At 36.2% G+C, this 18,280-nt stretch overlaps 1 protein-coding gene across 8 annotated transcripts in view; it reads right to left on the bottom strand.

The window, feature by feature from the left end:
• Nucleotides 1-18,280, bottom strand: part of WNK1 (WNK lysine deficient protein kinase 1) — a 143,551-nt gene that overhangs the window by 87,137 nt on the left and 38,134 nt on the right. For all 8 annotated transcript variants that reach the window (XM_045874090.3, XM_045874096.3, XM_064591727.1 and 5 more), the window contains exon 2: nt 3,015-3,187. In XM_045874090.3, coding sequence (XP_045730046.1) covers nt 3,015-3,187 — 173 coding nt within the window. The remainder of the gene's footprint in view (nt 1-3,014; nt 3,188-18,280) is intronic.

Here is an 18,280-nt window from a genome sequence, read left to right as displayed (position 1 = left end):
TTTCTATTAACTCTCTTGTTCCCTTAGCTCTGAGGCCAACAGAAATGATGGGAAAAGAGAACTTTAAGCTTAGAAAGAAAAATGCCAACAACTTAGATGGTGGGCAATTAAAGAGTAAATACACTGCATGGGAAGGAAAATGGAGAATAACTACTTAATGAGTACAGTGTTCCTTTGAGGTGATGAAAATGTTTAAGAACTTGAGAGATCACATAGTGGTCATACAACATTGTATAGGTACAAAATGCCACTGAATCGTACACTTTAAAAATGTTAATTTTAGGGCGCCTGGGTGGCTCAGAAGTTAGGCGTCTGCCTTTGGCTCAGGTCATGATCCCAGGGTCCTGGGATCAAGTCCCACATTGGGCTCCCTGGTTGGCAGGAAGCCTGCTTCTCCCTTTCCCACTCCCCCTGCTTGTGTTCCTGCTCTCGCTCTCTCTCTGTTAAATAAATAAAATCTTCAAAAAAAATAAAAATAAATAAAAATGTTAATTTTATGTTCTGTGAATTTCATCTCAATTAAAAAAAATCTAGCTTTATTTATATTTCCTGAATCAAATTTTCTAACCCATATTATTTTTCAGGTATGGGTGTTTATTTGTTTCAATTTAGGTATTAATAAATATGTGGAACAAAGGTAGAAACTTAAAAAGTCCAAAAAGCATGTATGTTGGAACCAATTCCCATCCCTTTCGCTCCATTTGTCTCTCTAAATGCTACCAATATTCCTAATTATTCTGTGTTCTTCCAGGTATGAATATGGATTTGGTTCTTTGTTTGTTACAGTCAACTTTATTAAGTACTGTGAAGAAAAACAACTTAATGTCCTGCTACTCATTTGAACTGCTAACAAAGTATTAACAAGAAGCAGCTTATAGGACTTGCTTTAATGGCTGTATAAAAGTCATATATAACTATATGAGAATATGGATTTGTTTTAAATCTATTTGCTGGGGCGGGGGGTGCCTGGGTGGCTCAGTTGGTTAAGCGTCTGCCTTCGGCTCAGGTCATGATCCTGGGGTCCTGGGATCCAGCGCATCGGGCTCCCTCCTCAGCAGGGAGCCTGCTTCTCTCTCTGCCTGCCACTCCCCCTGCTTGTGCTCTCTGTCAAATAAATTTTAAAAATCTTTTTTTTAAATAAATCTATTTGCTTAGAACTATATACACATCAAGTCTTTCTCTTGATTCTTTCCTCCTAGAATGATAATTAAATCTAATGTCTTCTCACTCCATGTCTTGTGTTCTTTTTGCTTTCTGATCTTCATATTTATTCTTTTCAGTTCAATTTAGTCTGCTGTTTAACCTAATCAATGAAGTTTTAATTTTAAGTATTTATTCTTATTTCTAAAAGTTCTTTGGATCTTTTCTAATTACACCTGAGCTTTTTTTTTTTTTTTTTTTTTTAAGTAATCCCTACACCCAACATGGGGCTAGAACTCATGATCCCGAGGATCAAGAGTTGTGTGCTCCACCAATTAAGGGACAATTCCACAGAGGCTTAGCCTACCATGTTACCCAAAGTCCCTCAAACTTTTTAAAACAAATAAACTGTCATAGGGTACTCTTGTAGGGTATGCCTGACAGATTATTGACAGCCCACTAAAGTATCCAAACTGGTGAAAAGAATCTCAAGGTACAGATATACACAACTACTACCGCACAATTTTCCTTAATTCATTCAAATACTTACTAAATTTCAGGCATAGTGCTAGAGATCACAATCTAATGGAAGAAAGAGACATATAGCAATCAGCTTGGATGACTAGGATAAAGGTGTTGCCATAAATATTGGAGAAGCTAGGTGGGGAAACTAGAATTTGCAGGAGGGAAATAATCCGTCGGCTTTTTAATGTGTTAATCTTGAGCATCCAAGAGCACATGCAAGTCATTACATCCAGGAGATACAAAACTGTTTCAAAGATTTGGGATGAATTAGCTCAGTAGTATTAATTAAAGAAAGTAGTAAGGAATGAATACATACTAAAGAGACAATTTTTAAAAGTCCAATTCCTCCACAATAGAAAATTTAAACCATATAATTTATACTACATTTGACCCTTGAACAACACAGGTTTGAACTATCTGGGTTTACTTACATGCAGACTTTTTACAGTATAGTACTGCAAATGTACTTTCTCATAATTTTATTTCTCTAGCTTACTTTATTATAAGAATACAGTATATAATACATATAATATACAAATACATGTTAATCAACCATTTATGTTATCAGTAAGGCTTCCAGTCAACAGTAGGCTACTAAGTAAGTTTGAGGGATTCAAAAGTTATACTTGGATTTTCAACTAGATGGAGGGTCAATTGCCCCTAACCCCCACATTGTTCAAGGGTCGACCGTAGTTTCCTCTCTGAGTACAGGTAATCTGAGAGACCTGGGATTTCAAAGGCAAACTCCCATTCTTACTTTAAAACTCTTTTAGGGAAAGGGAATTCCTTGTTGGGAACTGTTCAAATGGAGAACAAGAAATTTCTGCATTTGACCTGTTCTCCTGAAAGAAACGACGAGTCTAGCTATTTCGGCTTTAATTTCTGATACTATGGCAAATGGATTTATCTAGTAATAACTGTCACAGTACAATTTCAATGTGACGTAACAGTTGCATAGATGTGGCAAAAACTATCCAATACACAGTGGTAAAGTAAATGGAGAAAGCTTCTCAAATAAGCTTCAACCTCATTTTAACCACTAGAGGGCTACATTGTCATATGAGTTCGTGATCCCTTAGCCACTCAATTTTAGAACTGCAAAGCAACATGATTTAAAAGAACTAGGTTTATTCTGTGATAACTTATTTTAATATTACCATTAAATAATTATCAAATCACTTTATGCACCAGAGGACTTAGTGGGCAGGAAAATGTGCTACCAAGAATTGGAGGGATTGTTCCCTTCTTGGTATGCTGGGCAACAAAAGCAGGACTGATAAAATATGACATGAGACAATTCAAGTTCTTTCAAACTTCTTGGTCAACTTTTATAACATCGATAGACTTACGTTTTAAGTGTTCCAGATGTCATAAGTTCAGTCACCAAAACAATGCACTTCTTTCCTTTTACTGTGGACTCCCAGGAATCATAGAATCGAACAATATTGGGATGCTGAAGGCCCTTTAACATTTCAGCCTCTTCTTTAAATCTCTGCCTCTCCGACTTTGTTAATTTTCGATCCTAAAATCAAAACCAAAACAGAATGTGGTTTAAAATAACAGAACACCAAGTCACACAAATTTAAATGCTGTTAAAAATACACTTATCTTGATGTACCCTGAGAAATGTATAGAACTGTTGAATCATACTGCACACCTGAAACTAATATAGCACTATCTGCTAATTATACTTAAATAAAATAGTTCAAATAGAAAAAAACTCCACAATAATAAATTCAAATGCCAAACGTATACTAAATTATAATGATCAATAAACCAGGAATGCTGTAACATTAAAGTTACTAATAATTTCTTCAGCCTTTCATGAGCGTGAGAACAATCTAAAGTATATTTAAGAAAACTGGATTATAATGTCATGCTTGAGATTATTTCAATGTCTTTATGTTAACATATGCCTCAGATACAGTATCATTTTGTGGGTACAGTTAACTTACCACTTCTAAAATATATCATTCATTGCTATGCAATATATGCAATTTAACAACATGGAACAAGTATGAGATTTTGGAGGCAAAGATCTAAATATAAATTCTAGTTCTGTCTTTGCTTTGATTAGAATTTTCTTTATGAATATATTAAATAATCTACTAGGTATGCTTTCATCATGTTTAAAGCACCTGGCAATTCTTAGGTTAATTCACTTCTCTGAGATGAACTGGGGGAAAGCACTTAATTTGCTGATCTTCCCTTGACAAGGTCCCATATACACAAACTCCAAATTATTCTGTATATTAAAATTGAAACTATCTGTCTTATTAATATTCTGTCAAATCATGCAATACATATTTTAACAAAAGATTTCAGGCATACAATGTGTCCATCACAGTTAAATAAACATTATAGACATAATTAAAAGCCCCCTATGTAACAAGATTGTCCTTCCCATCACTACTCCTTACCCTTGAGTAACTACTAGACTGAATTTGGACATACCACTGCCATATAGGTTTTTACGCTTTGGTTAAAATGTTAAAATTTCATAAAATGATGTTATAGAGTATGTTTTCTTTGAAAGCTTTTTTTTTCACTCAGTACTGTTTGAGATCACCTGTGATGGTATATAAGGAGACACTACAAGGTATCTACCATATTATTATAACTTGATTTTATTCATCATCACTGTTACACAGTTACCTGTTACCTAAATATATCACAATTTATATCATCTCCTATTGATTAATCTTTAGGCTATTCCCCATTTTTTGCTACTACAATACTATAGTGGTGTTACACTATTAATCTCCTTGGATATACATTTAAATGTGTCTCTAGGACACAGGTTCTTATTACAAAGCTACAGTAATCAAAACAGTGTGGTACTGGCACGAGGATAGATATGTAGATCAAAGGAATAGCATTGGAAGTCTGGAAATAAGCCCATACATCAATTATGAATATATATACCTGAGAGTATTCAGTAATCCTTGTGATTTTTGTCACCAACAGCCCTAGATATTTTGATATCACATAACAGTGGTTATAGATTGTCTCAAAATAACATTTACATTAATCATTACTTTGAAATTGACAGTTATTAGATCTTTCAGTTGATCTGATTAGTATACACTAACAATGCATACTATATCATAAATTTTAAAATTTTTATAACTATTTTAGTATAATTAGTTTCCATTATAATCCTATGTATTTTACTGTATAGACTTAAAACACTACTCTAGCCTTCAAAAGAGATATGAGGCATAAAAAAAAAGAACATCTATTATCATGTTGAGAATTACTGAATCATAAGAAAAAGGCACCTTCAATTTTTCTTTTTTTTTTAAGATTTTATTTGACAGAAAGAGAGCACAAGCAGGAGGAATGGGAGAGGGAGAAGCAGGCTCCCCGCTGAGCAGGGAGCCCAATGTGGGGCTCAATCCCAGGACCCTGAGATCATGACCTGAGCTGAAGGCAGAGCCTTAACCGACTGAGCCACCCAGGCGCCCCACACCTTCAATTTTCATAGCTATCAACAAACTGCTTTTCAAGGGGACTATACCAATGTACTCTCTTAATAGCATTGTATGAAGGTTTCCATTGCTACACAGGGTCACCAGTAATTGGTATTATCAGACATTAACTTTTTATCAATGTGATGGGTATAAACTCATATCCTGTTGCTTAATTTACATTTTTAGAGGCAAGAATGAAAAAAAGTTTTTGTTTTCTTTGCAGGCTACTTGAGATTCTTCTTCAGTGAGATGCCTAATCTTATCATTTGTTGTTTTCCTTTTTTGTAGAAGTTCTCAATATATTCTGGATACAAATCCTTTATTAATTTTATGTTACAAATGTTTTCTCAATTTGTGGTTTGTGTCTCCACCTTGCTTATGATGTCTTTTGATTTTGATATTTTTATTTCACTGTAGTTCAATTAATCTTTTACTTTATGGTAGGTGGGCTTTATCTATTCAGTAATTCTTCCAGACACTGAGGCCATACCTTTTCTTCTTTTTAAAATATAAACGTTCTGTTCGCCATACTTGGGAATTTATCCGTTGAGGAATTTATTTGGTTGGATAAAAGAAGGATTGGCTGTTTTTTTCTATATCAACCAATAACCTAATACCATTTGATGAACAATCCATCCTTCCCATATAAGTGTAATTCTATTTCTGCATTCTATATTCTATTCCAATGGTCTGTCTATTCTGCACTAATACCACATTTTCTTAATTGTTATAGTTTTAAAATAATTCATTCTTGGCAGAACCACTTCCTGTAACACCTTCCTCAACTTTATTTTCTAAATTATCTTAATTATTTGTTTTTCCAATAAGACTTTTATTTTTATAATGTAGAAATTATAGCATAAGCCAACTAAAACTATCAGAACATTATCAAGAATTTTAATTAAAGGCATATAATTTGTAATGATATGGAGACTGTATCATCTGTTCAACTTTTTCCTAAGCTGTATATATTAATTTTTAAAAATTTATTATAAATTTACATACCACTAAAAAACACTATTCTCATCATCTCTTCCCATCTTATACATTATTTCCCTAATACTTTAGCTCCCTCTTATCCTATTGCTCCTTAAGATAACATTATAATTGTTATTTAACAGTATATGCTTACTTATATATACCCACATATCTTCTTGTTCGCCTTTCCATTTTGCTCCCTATTCTCTTTATCTGGGTTCATTTTTCTTCTTCTGTGAAATATATTTTTCAAAATTCTTTCAATAAACGTTCCATTAGTGGTATAATCCTAGGTTGTTTGAAATATTTACTTCATCATCACTCTTGAATGACAGTTTAGATGGATGTAGAATTCCAGGCTGGCTTATTTTTCTTCCAGCATTTTCAAGATACTGTTTTGTGGTGTTCTGGTGTCTACTGCAGCTGTCAGTATAAATGTTCTCCTTTGTAAATTTATCTGTATTTTCTCTCTAGTTGTTCCAAAGACTTTTTTTTTTTTTAATTGTGTTCTGCACTTTCAGTACCATGCACCTAGTTTTATGTATATATAATGGGGCTGTGTTTCTCAGCCAAAAGTTTCAAATATTTGTCTTCAAGTCAGAGAATTCTCAATTATTATGTCTTTGAAAATTGCCTCCTCCTATTTCCCTTTCTCTTCTTTGTAAGATTTATGTGTTATGTGTGAGGGTGTGTGTATGTGTGTGTGTGCACGCGCACAACCTTACTCTATCCTTCCTATCTTAACTTCTCTCTCATTTTCCATTTCTTATACCTTCTGGGCAATGTTCTCAGATCTACCTTCTTGTTCGCTAAGTCTCTCTTGAGTCATTATATCTAAACTGCTTATTACCTCTTTTAAAATTTTTTTTAATTAATCAAACTTTAAAGTCCAAAGGACGGGACACCTGGGTGGCTCAGTTGTTAAGCGTCTGCCTTCGGCTCAGGTGATGATTGGGATCTAGCCCTGTATTGGGCTCCCTGCTCAGCGGGAAGCCTGCTTCTCCCTCTCCCACTCCCCGCTGCTTGTGTTCCCTCTCTCGCTGTGTCTCTCTCTCCGTCAAACAAACGAACAAACAAATAAATAGTCCAAAGGAGGAAGGGATGCAAAAGACATGTGGCCAGGTCTCAGTCCCTGCTCCAGAAATAAGAGATGAATGAACACAAACCAGATGAACACTTCCACTGACCATACAAGTCTTGGAGGGCTAGGTATATAGGTAAGAAGGGCAAATATTTGGACATCCACAAAGAAAATAAAATTGTCAGTCTGTCACCAAAAGTACCCACCAAAGGGTTTGATAAAAGGAACTCAGTCACCACTCCAGTCCCTACTCTCCTCACTAATATCATAAAGCGAGGAGGGAAAAAAGGAACAAAAAGGCTCGGCACTTAACTGCTTCAGTGGGGAAGGAATTCTGCTGCCATTTCACCAGGCCCAACGCCTGGGGAAAGGATACGTCCCTCCCCATTCAGTGGCAACCCTAACACATGGGTTTTGAATGAGACATGATAACTGTCAGCTCAATTTGCAAAGAACCCCTCCAACCTCACCCCATTCCCTGCTTCATGAACATATAAGTTTTCCGAGCACCTTCCTTGGAATTTCCTCTATTCCGGAGTCCTGCTCCATCTCCAAATGATCACTGCAAACTTGGCTTCTCTCAAAGTTCCATAAAAGCCCCTTTTCACAGCCCTTAATCACTTCTATTCCCACTCTCAACTAGGGGCTACAATCATCCACAAGTCATATACCCTGTCCACTGAGACTCAGATCTATGGCAGCAGAGCTGTTTTGTCCTGGGTTATCCTCCTAAAATGTTCCTGTTCTGAAGAGAATAGACAGTGAAAAGATAAAGTCAAAATATCTAAAGGCAGATAACTGAGGAAAGTAGCACTTGTCATTTAGTTTTTAATCGCAATGCATTTTCATTTCTTGAATCTCTTTTCAGGTCTTTATTAAATCAGTCATTCACTACCCCCCTCCAACACTAACTTGATGTTTTTAGTCCTTTAACTTTTTAAAAATAACTTACCTTAAAGGCTCAATTCAATCTTTTATCTGAGTTACTGGGGCTTTAATTTTACCTACTGTTTTGATTCACTTGTGGTGGGTTTGTTTCTTCATGTGATTTACAATATTGAATAAAATGATTATCTTTTTTTTATTTTATTCTTATGTTAATCCCCATACATCATTAGTTTTAGATGAAGTGTTCCATGATTCATTGTTTGTGCACAACACCCAGTGCTCCATGCAGAATGTGCCCTCCTCAATACCCACCACCAGGCCAACCCATCCTCCCACCCCCCTCCCCTCTAGAACCCTCAGTTTGTTTTTCAGAGTCTATCGTCTCTCATGGTTCGTCTACCCCTCCGATTTCCCCCGCTTCATTCTTCCCCTCCCGCTACCTTCTTCTTCTTCTTCTTTTTTTAAAATGATTATCTTAAACTGTGATTTGTCTGTTGGAATATCCTCAGTTACAGGTGTATCCCTGTAGATGGTTTGGAGTTTGCTTAGGTCTAGTGCCCTAGGGATATTACTAGCCTTGGCCGTTAACTCCATGCAATCAGTTCAAAATCATAATCACCTGTGTGAATACAGGTCCTTGTTTATAAATTTTAAGGGTAAACTTTTCTTTCACCTGACCTGAAGAAGCTTGTCTTTTCCTGTCTTAGAAAGGGAATTTGGGGCACCTGAGTGGCGCACGCACATGGTTGAGCGTTTGCCTTCGGCTCAGGTCATGATCTCCAGGTTCTGGGATCGAGACGCATCTCCCTCTGCCTCTCCTCCTGTTTGTGCCCCCTCTCTCTCTCTCTCAAATAAAGAAGTAAAATCTTAAAAAAAAAGAAAGAAAGGGAATTTTTCTCTAGTCTGTATTTTCATTAAAGGTGTAGCTCTCTTCAAGGAACAACTTCATTGCATCTCAATTCCAGTACCTGCTTGGGCTTAAGACTTCCATCTACCATTAGATAGATGGTAAAACCATGCCTCTTTGTTATTAACAAGACTGGCAACTGTCCCAGAAAAATCCTCCTGTCAGTTCACACTTCTCCCACTCTGGTTTTTCGTTTCTTCTTAGTTTTTAGACCTTCGAGATTATCCTTAAATTCCCACAAGCTTAGGGTAGGTTTTTATTGTTCTTTTAATAAAAATTTTCCACAAAATATCTGGTGTTTTACAGTGGGAAGAGTTTTCAGCTTGTTTGGCTTTCAATTTATTGACCTATGATAGGGTTCCCCAATACACATTTTTTTTTTAAAGATTTATTTATTTATTCTAAGGGGGAGGGAGAGAGAGTCTCAAGACTCCACCCTGAGCATGGAGCCTGACAGGGGTCAGGACCCTGAGATCACAATCTGAGGAGAAACCAAGAGTCAGAAGCTTAACTGATGGCACTGCCCAGGCGCCCCTCCCAATATACTTTAAAAAAAAATCTTATTTACCATACATTCATTCCTAAATGTTCCTCATTTAAGGAAAATTTATATAGAAAACAGAAGAAAAATCTAGATCACTTGTTGACCCCCTTATACATTACTAAACCTTACTATAGTTGAATTAAGAAAACTTATTTTAAAGAAATTGTGAAGCTAATCCAGCTCAAAACAATTAGAAGACAGTAATCACATAAGCCAAATGAATTATGATGTTCTACCTACAATTAATAGACGTTTATTTTTTATATTTTAATATATAGTCTGCCTTTCTTGATTTTCTTGATAAGTATTTTTTTTTTAAAGATTTATTTAAAGAGAGCAAGCAGGGTTCTGGGGGGTACAGGGAGAAAAACTCCAAGCAGACTCCATGCTGAGCGCAGGAATCCCCTGGGGGCTCGATCTCACAACCATCAGATCATGACCAGAGCTGAAATCAAGAGTCGAGGCTCAACTGACTGCACCACCCAGGAGCCCCCTTGATGAGTATTCTTATCTTCTGTAGCATGCAATATCCATTTTAGTTTTTAGCAATTATTGTACATCTTCATAAATGTTTGCTTAATTTTATTTTTTATTTTTATTTATTTATTTTTTTTAAAGATTTTATTTATTCATTTGAGACACACAGAGAGAGAGAGAGCATGAGCAGGGAGAGAGGCAGAGGGAGAGGGAGAAGCAGACTCCTTGCTGAGCCAGGAGCCCGATGTGGGGCTCGATCCCAGGACCCTGGGATCATGACCTGAGCCGAAGGCAGACACTTAACCATCTGAGCCACCCAGGTGCCCCTGTTTGCTTAATTTTAATAAGTATTTGGGTACCCTGTCTCAGACAACAGGATTTAATGAACATCAGAGACAAAGTTCCTGCTATCCTAGACTTTACAGTGTAAGAGGCAGAGGCATGAATTTTATTAAGTATGATGAAGAGGAAAAAACTGGGTATTCTGAGAACATATCACAAAAGACCCAATTCTGTATACATGATTGTGTACAAGCTAGAGTTAACCATGTAAGAAAAGAAGAACCATATCAGCAGGATACTCTAAGGATTAAATGAGATCATGGGCATGAAAGTACCCACGGTTCTGGTCACATAATACTTGAAATGCTTAAGACCACAAGAATCTGTAAAAAGTGCTAAAGGTAAACTTGGAAATGTAAGATATAGAACCGGGTTGAGGAGATTCAAACTTTAATAACAGTGAGCTTTGAAACTTGAACTTATTTTATTTAAATTTTATTCACCCATAGTTTAGAACTGCTGGGAAATATATCACTTACAGTAGACCACTGTAGCTGAAACTCGGAATAAGGATAAGGGAGAATACTGTTCACGAGTAATAGCTTACATATAAATTATATAAATATAGTCACTGTTGTACAAATAGGAAGTTAATTTTAAGTCTGAATAATTCTCTGTATAGGGCTTTCACAAAATCTTTAGGCAGTTTAAAAAAAAAAACCTTTACGTCTGAACCTTCAATTGTGAAGTGTTTTCTCTCAACTGATAATTTTAAACAGAAATTGTTACTAGATAGGAAATATGACACTAACACAAATCATTCTATGTTGTTACTTAAAATTTAATTGTTTTTAAAATCTAAAGACTGAGGTGCCTCAGTGGCTCAGTCAGTTAAGTGTCTGCCTTTGACTCAGGTCATGATCTCAGGGTCCTGGGATCGAGTTCTGCGTCGGGCTCCCTGCTCAGCAGGAAGCCTGCTTCTCCCTCTCCCACTCCCCCTGCTTGTGTTCCTTCTCTCGCTGTGTCTCTCTCTGTCAAATAAATAAATAAAATCTTAAAAAAAAAAAAATCTAGAGACTGTCTATCATATCTACAATTCAGAGTTTTCAATAATGTTTTAAAGTACACAAAGCTTGGGATGCCTGGGTGGCTCAGTCGGTTAAGCATCTGCCTTCGGCTCAGGTCATGATCCCAGGGTCCTGGAATCAAGTCCTGTACCAGGCTCCTTACTCAGCGGGGAGCCTGCTTCTCCCTCTGCCTGCCACTCCCCCTGCTTGTGCTCTCTCTCCCTCTCTCTCTGACAAATAAATAAAATCTTAAAAAAAAAGTACACACGGTTTGGTCAATTTTCTGCTGAAACTCTAAGTAATTTACTTATATCTTTCTCTAGTATCACCATCTTATGTCAAGCCATCATGATCTCTTCTGAAACCTACTAAGTCGTTTCCCAAATCTAATCTTACCCTTATATAACCTGTTTTCCATTTTGTCCATATATAGCCAGAATGTTTTAAGTGCCAATTTAATCAATTCTAAAGAATGTCTACATAATTTTTAGAAATACTATTTTTCACATTTTTCTTATATCTGAAATTAGAATGTGTCACACTACTGGAGTTTAAGATTCAATGAAATACTGTATGTCATGATATTGTTTAAACATTTAATAACTTTCTACAGCCTTTAGGACAAAGGGGAAAATCACTGTGACCTATGAGGTCCCACATAATATGGTCCTTGCCCACCCTTCAAGCCTAATTTCTTATCACTCTAACCTTTTCCATTCTTAAGCATGTTATGCTTCTTCCCATACAGGTCTTTCATACATTCTGTTTCCTCTATATTTAGGACACCCTTCTATCAACCTTTTGTGCCTAGTTAATGCCCAGTCATCCTTCAAAGATCAATTCAAGTCATTTCCTCAGAGACACCTCCCCTAACTGTCCTTTACTCTAGGTCATCATACCCCCTATACACACACACACACCTTTTTATAAACTATGTATATGCCTCTTTTATAGCACTTAATCACAAGTCATACTACATTGAGACTTATTTTAAAAGCAGTGACAAAATGCTTTTTCAGTGTTCTATCTTTAGTATCTGACAACCTAGTATAATGACTTATTCAACAGCCAGGTATTGAATGAATCCATGAAAGTGCTTTCCAAGAAAAAAAAAGTATGTGTATATCCTTAATGTGCAGTTAGCATTTCCCCAGGAATAAAAGAAATTTCTATGACTTAAAAGAAAGGTGAGAATTAAAATTGGGCCACTGAGTCTCTCTAAGTCTAATACAATGACCAACTTGTAAAGGTCACAGCCATTTTGATTTTTAAAAATAATTTGTAAAAGCTCATTGTAAAAAAGCTGCCAACTACTTATTTATAGCAAAGCACAAAAAAAGGGGAAAAAAGCTCAAACAGGGACTTCTTCCTCACCAAAAAACTACAACCTGTTTCCTTGTAAACACAATAAATGGCAGTCTTAAAATTCTATCAAAATATTAACTTTTATCTAATTTTGCCTATAAGTCATCTATACTGTAAGAGGCTATTTTAAATATTTATTGTGCAGATTTTTATCATCCTTGAAAATAACTAATGATTTAAGAAGTCTGAGAACCTTATTAGATCTTTAAAATTAGAAATATGTAATTACATGAGTACAGATTATCAACCAAGTGGGGAAAAAACCCAAACAAGTAACTTGGTGCTTCTTTCAATAATTTGTCAACTTGCTCTACCTATAACTAAGTCTTCTATTTTTTATCTAAAAGCATTTCATAAAATACCTCAGAATGACATTATTTTAGCATCCCCCAAATTTTTTAAGACAACAGTAAAACCAATCAAAACCAACAAGCACACAGACCTGTAAGAACAGGCGGGGTTTCAAAAATATTTGCTAAGTGTTTGCTACTTAGCAGCTGGTTGTTTAATTGTTCTCATTAATCCTCAGGAAAAACCTGTGAGATATTAGATAGTATGACTATTTTAACAGATAAGCAAACTCAGAAAAAAAATTTAATATATCCCTTAAGTTCACAGGAAAAAAAGAACCAAGAATTAAATGAGGATTTGATTCAAAGCTCATGTTCCATTTACTATACTAGAACAAACATTTTAACATTTTGTGAAGCTTCTAAAACAATGTTCTCAGAAAAGCCATGTTGATATTTCTATTAACTAGGGATCGCTGAAAAGGACTTATCACTTTACTAAATTATAACTGAACACAGAGTAAGAGGAATATATATTATTTAAATATTAGCAACCGTCAATCAAATTATCGGGAAGACAATGATAAAATTTTAGAATAATCAAATGAGATTTTGAACAGATTAGCCACTGTTGCTTTTTAGTACCTTCTCCCCAACATTATCAAGCTGAATATTCCTGGGGGCTTGATACACTATCATTCTTTTACTTCAGTGTAAACTAGAGCTGATGCAGCTAACCCACTCTATTCATTTCATTCATTTCTTTCCACCTACATAAAATTGTTTTGACAGGCTAAATGAACAAAACCAAGGATCACTGTCACATGGCCTCCCATAATATGCACAGTTCCAGGCTGCTGAGGGGTGGAGGTGGGGAGCTGGGCAATAACTGAAACAATTGTTCATCTCAGTACCATCCAAATAACAGTGCTCAGTAGATTATTTGCTGATGCAATTTCTTCTTGGGTGAAAATCACGATGTTACTATTTGGTATGATGGCCTCATAGCAAATCACACATCTTCATTTGCTTGCTTTTAAGAAGCTTATTTTAAACATCCTCTAAAGGCATTTTCTCTTTATCCCCAAATTTCACTATTGTATTTCCTAAAGTAGCAATCCTAACCCTAACTAACGTTTATTTTGTTAGCCCCAGAAGCAAATCTTCCAAACTGTGCAATGAAAGTGAGATTGGTTTTTTTTTTTTTAAGATTTTATTTATTTATTTGACAGAGACAGAGACAGCGAGAGAGGGAACAGAAGCAGGGGGAGTGGGAGATGGAGAAGCAGGCTTCCCGCAGAGCAAGGAGCCCGATGCGGGGCTCGATCCCAGGACCCTGGGATCATGACCTGAGCCGAAGGCAGACGCTTAACGACTGAGCCACTCAGGTGCCCTGAGATTGGTTTTCATTAATTAATTTTATTGGCTAACATCTGTACCCCCAAAATATCTGGCTCTCAAGTCTTATTAGCATTTAAGCTTCTGTAGCATTTTATTTTTAGCAATAGTCAAAGTTTTACTGCTAAATTAAGACCACAGATGATAAGTTTACATATCAAAATATGGGTGGAGAGAAGTGCCTGGAATTCTGAGATTAAAATGTTTTCAGTCAATATTGGAGTCCTCCCCCTCCTATCACTTTTTGCACCACTCTGACTTATTAGCAAAGACCTGGGCATCTATTACATCTTTTAAAGTGACGCTTAATTGTGGGTGTTGGGATATAGAAATAAAAACTTGTCTTCAGGGGGAAAGCAGTTTGAAACACTGCTTTCCAGTGCAGCATGGGTTTCAGTTACCACTTAGTAAAGTAGTAATTTTTTTTTTAAAAGAATTATTCCCTATTTTGAAAGAAAGGAATCACATAAGTAACTATTTATGTCTGGTGTTATCTATCTCTCCTAGGGCTACGTGGTCTAATAACAATTTCAAGATGATAGAAGTATTTTGTACTGGGGCGCCTGGGTGGCTCAGTTGGTTAAGCAACTGCCTTAGGCTCAGGTCATGATCCTGGAGTCCCTGGATTGGGTCCCACATCGGGCTCCCTGCTAGGCGGGGAGTCTGCTTCTCCCTCTGACCCTCTCCCCTCTCATGTGCTCTCTTTTTTGTTCTCTCTCTCTCAAATAAATAAAATAAATAAAATCTTTAAAAAATATATTTTGTACTTCTAAATACTTCTATCTACTAAATACTTAGCTTTTTAAACTTTATAGGTGGGGTGCCTGGGTGGCTCAGTCGTTAAGCGTCTGCCTTCGGCTCAGGTCATGATCCCAGAATCCTGGGATCGAGCCTCCGCATTGGGCTCCCTGCTCCTGGGGAAGCCTGCTTCTCCCTCTCCCACTCCCCTGCTTGTGTTCCCTCTCTCGCTGTTTCTCTCTATAAATAAATAAAATCTTAAAAAAAAAAAATTACATAGGTAACTTGTATTCTTTGTCTTGAAAATTTCAGAAAAGAGATTGGAGGCCTGGGGAAAGAAGGGAAAATAAATGAGAGAAGCAAAATAATGATTCTCATGCAAAAACTCTTAAATGTTAACAACAAAAAATTATTAACAGGGCTATTAAGGTGTTTTGAAATACAATATGAAAATTAAACCTGGATTTTAAGTGGCCAAATCTACAGAGTAAATTTCTACTACAAATTTCTTTATGGCCTTCTTATCAGGTACCCTTAGAGAGGAACTGGGTCTATCCCATAGAGAAGAGTCTACATTAGCTTAATTTTACTCAATAGGTCAATAGATATAATTATGGGGTTGGGGGAGAGTAGAAGGATATTTTAAAAATAACATTGTATCACCTGCTTCTCCATGGAGTCTTTTATTCTGAAAGAGTGAGTACCAGTTTCAGAGACAAAAAAAAGGTCATCAAAATAACAGTAAAAACCAAACAAAACCAACCAACCAAATAAACAAACAAAAAAACCCTGGTTGTTCTAACTCCCAATCAATCCCTTCTTCCCATTCTGGTTCATCTTTATTTGTATTTCATTTATTTACAAAAACGTAATTTGTTTCAAAGCAGCAAGAAAAAATGATCTACTTACACAAAAAAGTCAAGAGTGCTTTCTCAAACCAGACTAACTTACAGAGTTCTCATTAAGCATTCTCCAATCCATCCCCAAATCTGGGCCACAAATATGTAAATTTGGAGCCTAAGAGATTCTCTCCGCCTATCTACTTGTGGGGGTAGGGGGCACAAAAGCCAGATAATTCAAACATATCTAGAACCTGGCACAAACAGAAAGCTTTATGTTAATGCTACAAATATAGCGGATACTTATAATAGATGAACCACACAAAAAAAGTAAACACAGTCCTATTAAAAAATAGCAAACTATTTTCGCTAAATCACTTAAAATATCCATTGTAATAGCAAAACTCAGAATACTACTAAGCCATCCACATAAATTCAAAAGTTTTTATTGAAATAGGTTAATTTGAATGTGAAGGCAATTAACGGAGAGAGCTAAACTCCAATTGCTATAGGTAGGACCTTAGACTAAAACTTTCTAAAGAAAGCAAAAGGACTGAGAAGGGGACAAGAAGGTAAGTTGAATGTGGACTGAAAGATTAAAAAAATTCTTGCTCACTATAGGAAGGAAATTTTACACTTCAGAGATAAATGATACCCTGCAGTGGGTATGAGAAAGTTTCCAGTTTTTTGAACGGGGAATGGAGGGTTTCCAAAGGGGAGACCAACAAAACGTAACTGAAAACTCAAATGGAGTTATCAGCACTGAAACTTAGTGGATCTTCCTGTTAAGAATCGGCCACCACAGGAAAGCAAATGCTATAGGTGCACATTGCAAAGCAAGAATCTCAAAGAAGGGGCGCCTGGGTGGCTCAGTCGGTTAAGTGACTGCCTTCGGCTCAGGTCTCGATCCCAGAGTCCTGGGATCAAGTCCCACATCAGGCTCCCTGCTCTGTGGGGAGACTTCTTCTCCCTCTCCCACTCTCCCTGCTTCTGTTCCCTCTCTCGCTGTCTCTGTCTCTGTCAAATAAATAAATAAAATCTTAAAAAAAAAAAAAAGAATCTCAAAGAATTCACTGAGCTTGATATCCAAAACTTGTCTCATTTGTCCAGAAAAGAAATCGATAAAATTAAGTCCAGTATATAAGAACACAATGCATTAGCTTTTCAATAGGCATGACCTAAGGAAATAAGACCAAAGCACAATTTCAAAAACTCTTTAAAAAGACACACACACACGCACACCACATACACATGGAGAGGGTTCTTGAGTATAATATACCCATTCATATTAAATTGAAATACTTCCGTATCACTTTTTCTTCTAGGATCCTCTCCCTATCAGCTCAATCTTAACCTCTCCCTTCTTTTCAAATCCACTTTGGGGGGCAGGGAATAAATATTTACACTTTACAGGGAGACCCAGAAATGCAGAAAGAAGTAAGACTCAAAGAGTAAAGAAAAACAAAAACAAAAAGCCTCATATGCATAAGCGCACCTGCCTTAACGCAGTTTTATGTTCATGTTTGGTAGGGTCTATTTTAATGTAACGCTTTACTAATTCTGGAATTCGAATTAGCATTTACAAAGGTCTAATGCACATTTTATGACCCAAGACTCAATATATCTCCAACCCTACAAAGTTTCTTCCACAAATTAGCTTATTAACAATTTCAATTTCCTAGTTTCTCTTTGTTTTCCTAAGCAATAAGACTGGAACTTTTTCAATCCTTGTAATTCCATAATTCCATCATTCTCCATATCTCATTTCCATTGACACATACTAGTAAAACATACAACTATCTCATATCAAAACAACCATTACACTTCTCCTACGTCAATCTATCCTTTTGAAGGCTGATGTGCTCCAAAACACTATTTTTATCATGCCAAGTCCCTTGCTCAGAAAGAGCGAGTGTAAAATTAGCCAACTGTGCCTAATTATAAGAATTTTCTGGGGCACTTGTCAACTAAGGATTCCAGGAGCATTACCCTAGCCCCAGTGAATCAATCACCAGAGGAAGTACTTCTTATGACCAGTATATTTGAAAAGTACTCTATTACATTAAATCCAAATTCAAAAGCCACTCAGATTCACCTTTTTCCCCCCAACACTTTCCAAAATAACCCACCAGATAGGAGGGATTCCTATATTTTCATATGCCATGTTTATCTCTTCTTTTGCACTCCTATAGCTGAACTGACACGAGTCTTAGTTTTCTTGCCTGTAAAATGGAAACATCATCTTTCTTAAGAATTATTTTGAGAATTTAACATACTGCATGTAAACT

This window comes from Mirounga angustirostris, unplaced genomic scaffold (assembly GCF_029215605.1).
Source record: "Mirounga angustirostris isolate CCGP_5_RB_7025 unplaced genomic scaffold, mMirAng1.0.hap1 SCAF_5, whole genome shotgun sequence".
Taxonomy (NCBI): Eukaryota; Metazoa; Chordata; class Mammalia; order Carnivora; family Phocidae; genus Mirounga; species Mirounga angustirostris.
Note: the sequence above shows the minus strand (reverse complement) of the source record. Positions and strands in the feature narration are given on the sequence as shown.